This window comes from Pectinophora gossypiella, chromosome 2 (assembly GCF_024362695.1).
Source record: "Pectinophora gossypiella chromosome 2, ilPecGoss1.1, whole genome shotgun sequence".
In the NCBI taxonomy this organism is placed as follows: Eukaryota; Metazoa; Arthropoda; class Insecta; order Lepidoptera; family Gelechiidae; genus Pectinophora; species Pectinophora gossypiella.
In genome coordinates, this window is record NC_065405.1 from 10649217 (window position 1) to 10656772 (window position 7556).

Sequence of the window (7556 nt, forward strand, 5' to 3'; positions counted from 1 at the left end):
ACGAGTTATTTGTTGTAGTTGTTTCGCAATCTAGAGCATACTTCGGGGCAATCCCTCTGGGAAAAAAAAGTATTAGGAGTGACTGCGAGTTGTCTAAATGTATCTTTTTTGGGGTTATGTACTTATACGTTTTTACAATAAAATACCAGATAATATTTTAAATTTTTCAGAAAATAAATTTAAAGTTCATGACATGTGAAGCTTACTTTATGTAAAAAATCTTATTACAAGATTAATGATTACCTAAATGATAAAAATGTCTGGTATTCTCTAGTTATTAAATAACTTATAATGTATACCCTCATTGGTTTTTAAAAGATGTGTTGCTGTTGCAGTTTCTTGTCATTTCTTCTCCTCAGCCATAACACCTTGCGCAATGACGTAAATTCAAAAATGTTACATTGACCACAAGTTAATCCATGATAATTACGTTGAATAAATGATTCTGATTTCGGATTTCTTCCCTGATAGAAATCGGGCGTGATTTACGTATATTATGTACCTATGTATGAATTAACTTATTTTTATCACTCTTATATAAAACACTTTATTGCACAATTAAAAACAAAACAAACACATCTTATAAATAAAACACCTCCTCGTCACATCGAGGCAAGGTGCCCAATAGGCTAGCAGCATTATACCCCTCTGAATCGCCAGACTAATTCTCTGACAGAAATAACTACCAGCCCTAGCATCCCCCGAAGCCCAGATAAGACGCATTGAGAGATCCTTAACAAATAGTTTTGCTTCTGGACCCCAAGGACCCATCGTTTCAACCGCAAATGGGACAAAAAGGAAAGATCCCGCCAGATCCGAGTACTTCCTCCTCTTCTTTATCACTCTTTAATAGATATGACTGTCCATATTTTACAACAAACAGAAGATAGCCGCTTAATAAAATGCATTTTACATGGCAGGCCGACTTTATGCAGTAGTGGCCCAATTGGTAGACCGCTTGCCTCTCACTTTGAGGTCGTAGGTTCGGAGTAAGGGCTTTTTACCCGATTATTGCGAAGAAAAAAGGAGAGTTGTGTTTGACCGCATTGTGTGTATGTTTATAGACATACGTGTATATTATATAAAAATAAATATTATGGCCCCTTATCAGCGACGCGCCATTATACTTAAATGTATTATTATGAAATGATTAAGTTAGATGTAGCTACGGAGTGTCCGCGAATGGTCGGGTGGGAATATGTGGTTTTATCTATTGGCAATAGTGGTGTTTCTGGTGTTAATCCACCTGTTGGTGAACTACAATGAACGGGCTCGGCTGATCAGACGGATCCCTGGACCAAAAGACACATTCATCTTAGGAAACGCTCCAGAAGTACCATTGGATCCTGGTAAGCAGACAGTTTTTCCGTGCATAGCTGTGGAATAATTTGCATTTAAAGCTTATTAATAATTGCCTGTTTTTGTCCAAATTCTGTGACATTCGTTTTAGTGAACAAGTTTCTTTTTCTAGTTTTGAATTTGGAACATTGGATTAGTACCTAGTTTTTTAATGTTAAATAATTCAAAATGTAACTTATTACTATTATGTTGTGGAGGTAATAAACGGTTATTTTTTTATTTTGAAGATAGATATTTTAACAGACAGACAGTTACGTCTGCCACGCTTGTGATCCTTAATAGAAGACAAATCGTGTCTACAAGTAACAACTCAACAAACGAAATCAATCTATTGTTCGGTTGACTACATGGTGCAATAAATCAAAAGCAATTGTATCAATTGACGATATAAGATAAGTAGTTAAAAACTGCATTCTTACCGAATTTTAAGTCACGTGACATACGGGGACTTTTTTGAAACCTATTTCATTGCAACAGTGGATTAGTCAAAAACTTTTAGTTAAGTATATACGAAAAGATACTTGGTAAAGTTAGTACTTAATACTATTTTAGTAACTCTGTCCATCCCTATAGGGATCGAGGGCGTGAATTAAGTCTTATGCCTGATTTTATTTGCAAAGAACACTGAGTCTTCACGAAATTAAATTTACAATAAGCGCTGAAACTAAACTCTTAATTTTATATTTTTCAGTGGATCTTTGGAAACTTGGCAGGCAGTTTGCAAAATGTTTCAAAGACATATACCGTATTTGGATATATCCTCTGGCTGTGGTAAATATTTACAACCCTGAAGACATTGAGGTTAGTATTGTTTTGTGTTATATCTTTTCTTTTACTAACACAGGTTTTTGGCTCGACCTTTATAGACGGCGATACGGCTCACCACCTATGTATCACGTTGATATAACAGAAAGTTAGGTGAGGTGTGGATACTTAGTTCGTCTTGCGATGGATGTAGCTCTGAGCTTATGTTCGTATGTTATTTAAAAAAGGTACTTTTTTTGTAAGTAAAATTATATCTCGATTCGTTCTCTCTATATCGATCTCTCGATTCGTAATAATGTATATGTTACCGGCCAAACCCGATTTTAGGCCAAACTAGTTTTGCCTAGGCTAAACTAGTTCATCCTATGTGCGATCGGATAAACCGGTACAGACTAGGCCAAACTGGTCTGTCCTAAGGATGATAGGAGAAACTAGTTTATCCTAGGAGGAACTAGTTGAGCCTAATAAAAATAAGTTCACTTCAGGATAAACTAGTCTGGCCTAGTCTATACTAATATTTCCTAGTCAGAAATGTTTAAAGTCGGCGCCGTATTTACCTGGACTAGAATGACAGTTATGTTTTAAGCTAAAGTAGTCTTTACGAACGAGACACAAAGTGTATTATGCGTTGTGTTCATTGTCGAGCCATACTTATGGCAAAATAAGCTTTGATTGTTCGGTAGTAAAGTCGTTGTCGTCGAGGATGACCTTAGACAAGTTATCGAAGATGATTCGGAATGTAACCAGAGTGAAGATGGCGATGGCGGCGTTATGGAAATTGACACACAAAACATTAAAGATGCTAGAAGAAGTGCGGCAGAAAATCTTGAAAAGCAAGCAAAAAGAATGAAAGCTTCTTCTGACAAATCCCATTCACCTGCCAACATAGGAGACAATGTAACTATACCAATTCCAGACGTAGACAAAGGCAGAGGTGATCTTAGAAATATAATTGGGGTTATTCTTCAGAGAAACGATGAGGGCTTTTACAAAATTGGCACCAAACATGGTGTATTGCAAAAATTTTATAACTAGTATTTCTGGTATTTTATTATTCCCTGTTAGCATAAAATAGGCTAAGCTAACTAGCTTTCTTGACGTGTACCCATTCATAGAAGGCCCAACCAGTTTCTCCTAGGCCAGACTAGTTTATCCTGAAGTGAACTTATTTTTATTAGGCTCAACTAGTTCCTCCTAGGATAAACTAGTTCCTCCTATCACCCTTAGGACAGACCAGTTTGGCCTAGTCTGTACCGGTTTATCCGATCGCATATAGAATGAACTAGTTTAGCCTAGGCAAAACTAGTTTGGCCTAAAATCGGGTTTGGCCGGTAACATATATAATGATGAGGGTCCTTATATTTTGTTTTGTATATTTATAGGTAAATAGTATTGATAAAATCTGTTATGAAAATTTTCCAGAAAATCATTGCCACAACCAAATTCAATGAGAAAAGTGTAATATATTCATTTCTCAAACCCTGGCTGCAGGAAGGACTTCTCTTAAGTAGAGGTAAAAAAATGATTTTGTCTTTATTTAAATTTATACGATTTTATATCTTCCCATGATGCCTTGGCCTACCCGCAGACGTAGTGTTATCTCAAAGATAACAAATAAACATAACTAATACCTAACTAACCTAACTATTATTAATCATATATAACAATGTACTTACGTAAAGTTTTTTTTAATTTGATCTGGATGAAAACGTTAATGTTTCTTATTATTTAAAAATATGGTTTTTAGGAAAAAAATGGCAGAATCGCAGGAAAATTTTAACACCCGCATTTCATTTCAATATTTTGAAAGAATTCTGCATTATATTGGAGGAAAACAGCCATCGTCTTGTGGACAGACTGAAGAAAACATGTGGAGAAACAATCGATATTACGCCAATAATTTCTGAATACACTCTACACTCCATATGCGGTATGCACTGTTATGTAATTTATCAATAGTCATTTCTTTTTACTTCGTTTCGATAAGTAGTACCTATCGAATAGTAATTTGTTATGCTAACGTGGTGAATGAATTCGCCCTTGGTATCCACTTATTTGGGTGAAACATTTTCACAGATTTTTAATCATTACATATATCAATATGTCAGGTGCATTTTGAGGCTCAACAATAACCGTGACTTCACAACCCATATGACAGAAGAAATGTTCGCAGATTACTAGATGTAACGTAGAGATTAGTTCGTGTACTCAGTACTTATAATAATTATAGACAATTTTTACAAACAAGATTGAGCACTTGTACACACAATAGGCAGTAATTAGTACATAATCTGCTTATGTTGCAGTAACCAATCTGACAAAGTAAAATAATTCATGTATTTACCTTCTGATTGTTCCTACATTTGTAGAAACTGCCATGGGTAGTCGTTTGGACGATACGGGAGGTGCTGGGAAGTCCTATAAGCAAGCAATATATGCACTGGGGACTTTCATTGTTGAAAGATTTATGAGAATCCCTCTATTCTCCGATTTCATATTCAACTTAACAACAATTGCTAGAGAACAAAATAAACAATTGGAAACTCTTCATAAGTTCACCGAAACAATTATTGAAGAAAGAAAAGAATATATTGAGAAGAATGGGGTGCATATTTTTGACGGCAACAATATTGAAGACGACACTTTTATGATGGGGAAGAAGAAGAAGATTGCCATGCTAGACTTGCTTCTTTTGGCGGAAAAAGAAGGTTCCATTAACAGGCAAGGCATACAGGAAGAAGTAGACACGTTCATGTTCGAAGTAAGTCATCACTTTTTGAAACAAAGTAAATAATGATAAATAATAATAATTTATAGCCTCCGTGGCCTAGTGGTTAGAGCGTTAGGCTCACGATCTGGAGGTCCGGGTTCGATTCCCGATGGGGACATTGTCGAAATCACTTTGTGAGACTGTCCTTTGTTTGGTAAGGACTTTTCAGGCTTGAATCACCTGATTGTCCGAAAAAGTAAGATGATTCCGTGCTTCGGAGGGCACGTTAAGCCGTTGGTCCCGGCTATTAGCCGTAAAAACACCTCCACCAACCCGCATTGGAGCAGCGTGGTGGAGTATGCTCCTTACCCCCTCCGGTTGATTGAGGGGAAGCCTGTGCCCAGCAGTGGGACGTAAATAGGCTGTTTATGTAATAATAATTTACACTTATGTTTGCGACAGGGTCACGACACTACAGCATCAGGATTAACATATTGCTTGATGTTACTAGCAAATCACAAAGATGTACAGGTCAGTATTTATAAGAAACGGATATTCTACAATTAATAAGATATTATGTTCCCAACATAACGCCTAACGTCTGGTATCAGGACAAGGTCGTAGCCGAGCTGCACGAGATTTTCGGAGAGTCGGACCGCCCGGCGACTATTGAGGACCTGAACAGAATGCGCTACCTAGACTGTTGCATCAAGGAGTCCATGCGGCTCTATCCGCCTGTGCCCTTCATTAGTCGGAATATTGACGAAACTGTTGAACTCAGTATGTCGAATGCTTCATTATGATATAAATTCTGAGAATAACTTTAATGCCTACTGCCTGTGTTTTCGTACCCAATGTTTGCATTTGTTTAATCCAATTAACAACATTTTAAATGTCTCGCTGTTTAATCAATTCATGTATCTCTTTGTAGAATCTAAGGTCATTTTATATTGACTTTAGACTGGTTTATTTTTTTGTTGGTAATATACTTACTTACTTATTTGAATTGCCGTCGATAATATCATCTGTAATAGAAATATATATACCTACATTGATTCTCATTTTTATAAAACATATTGAATTATTAGTGCATAGTAAATAATGGCACGATACATTTCAGGTAACTACAAAATCCCGCCAGGAACAATGTGCCATATCCACATCTTTGACCTGCATCGCCGCGAGGATCTGTTCCAGAATGCTCTGCAGTTTGAGCCCGATCGATTCTTACCTAAAAACAGCGTGGGGCGACATCCCTACTCTTACATACCTTTTAGTGCTGGACCACGAAACTGCATAGGTAAGATCTATGTTGCCTGATCTTTTATGCAATAATTGAACCAAAAAAATTACAACAAGGCGACCGCATTAAATTTTGAATTTTCTTTAGGTGTCATCGACTCCTAACTTCTTTGCAATAGTTTTCTTCTTCTTTATAATACGTAATAACTAAATAGTTTTTAATTTGTAGGTCAAAAATTTGCGACTTTGGAGATGAAATCGTGTGTATCGGCCACATTGCGGAACTTTGCGTTGGAACCGGTAACCAAGGAGGCAGACATAGAGATCATTTCTGATCTGGTGCTGAGGAACCACGGACCAGTGAGTGTCAAGATGATGCCGAGAAACAAGCCTAGTTTTAGTTAAAAGAAGCGTTGCGCGTTCGTAGGTCGTACTTATAGCTTTTGTTCGCGTGAGAATCAAAACGATCTCGTATAAATAATCTATTGAAAACATCCATTCGTCCTTCTAGCAAGCGAAAAATAAGATTATCAATTTTACTTCGACAAGAGATCTGTCATGTGTCGTAAATCGTATGATTCAACAAGCCATAAAAATAATCACTTTATTAGTACTGATTCCAGTACACTCCATTTAATTTTAAGGTAATACTTATAAGTACCTGTCATTTTCTTATCCACTGAAAAAGCGAGAGATGGGTAATCAACTGGCATAAAATTTATGGAACACACGTTAATTTTAGGCAGAAATTGAAAAAGCCCTTCCAAAATTTAAATTGGCCAATAACCCGACAAAATTAAGTTGACAGCACATGTCACACGGGTTGATATGAGCAAAATGCCTATTTTATTCGCCCGGGTTATCCATTAATTTAAAAATTAACAGTTTTTTATTCGTCCGTCTCTTTCCTTTTCGGCGGATAAGAAAATAGCAGGTAAGTACTTATAATTTAAAATAAGATTCTCAGTAATCTGCAGATCAGCAGTCTGTAGGCTCGGTTACCGTGCAGAGCGCGCGCGTCGCGAATTATATAGAGGCCTTCGACCAATAGTCGTTTGCCGTCCATCTACGTAGATAGCATTCGCGTACGTTTATTGGTCGAATCGGGGCCTCTATCATATTCATACTTATAATATACTTATTTAACTTTTTGTCAACGATCTCTATTTTTTTTTGTAATAAACAAAGAATGTGCTAATTGCTACACTAGTAATATATTACAATGTTATATCATTAGAAAATAATGTATTTCATTTATTATACGCAATATACATAAATTGCCTTATTTAATTATTCATTCTAAGTACCATATTCTAAGTAAGTAAAGACCTTTATTATTTTAAAGAAGTTTTTAGGGTGGCTTCTGTCGTAAATTATTTATAATTAATTAAGGCTTCTGTACTTTTCAATACTTACCTTAAACTCTACCTGGTCTAAGGTAGTATAAAAGCACAGAAAATAATACAATAATAAATAGAAA

General features: G+C 36.2%; 1 protein-coding gene across 1 annotated transcript; it reads left to right on the forward strand.

Moving 5' to 3' along the window:
• The first annotated feature begins 1131 nt into the window (after positions 1 to 1131).
• LOC126376416 (cytochrome P450 4C1-like) lies at positions 1132 to 7435 on the forward strand. The gene is made up of 9 exons (XM_050023744.1): positions 1132 to 1349; positions 2051 to 2160; positions 3547 to 3637; positions 3872 to 4054; positions 4494 to 4885; positions 5297 to 5365; positions 5446 to 5614; positions 5955 to 6134; positions 6306 to 7435. Exons 1-9 carry the CDS (start codon positions 1199 to 1201, stop codon positions 6479 to 6481), a joined length of 1521 nt encoding a protein of 506 aa, XP_049879701.1. The 5' UTR covers positions 1132 to 1198; the 3' UTR covers positions 6482 to 7435.
• The last annotated feature ends 121 nt before the right edge of the window (positions 7436 to 7556 follow it).

What these genes read in the sequence shown, in the direction of transcription:
- LOC126376416 (XM_050023744.1), top strand. Translation starts at nt 1,199, where the DNA reads ATGTGGTTTTATCTATTGGCAATAGTGGTGTTTCTGGTGTTAATCCAC. An exon ending in TGACGAAACTGTTGAACTCA is followed by an intron (nt 5,615 to 5,954) that starts GTATGTCGAATG and finishes GATACATTTCAG; the next exon opens with GTAACTACAAAATCCCGCCA. An exon ending in TGGACCACGAAACTGCATAG is followed by an intron (nt 6,135 to 6,305) that starts GTAAGATCTATG and finishes TTTAATTTGTAG; the next exon opens with GTCAAAAATTTGCGACTTTG.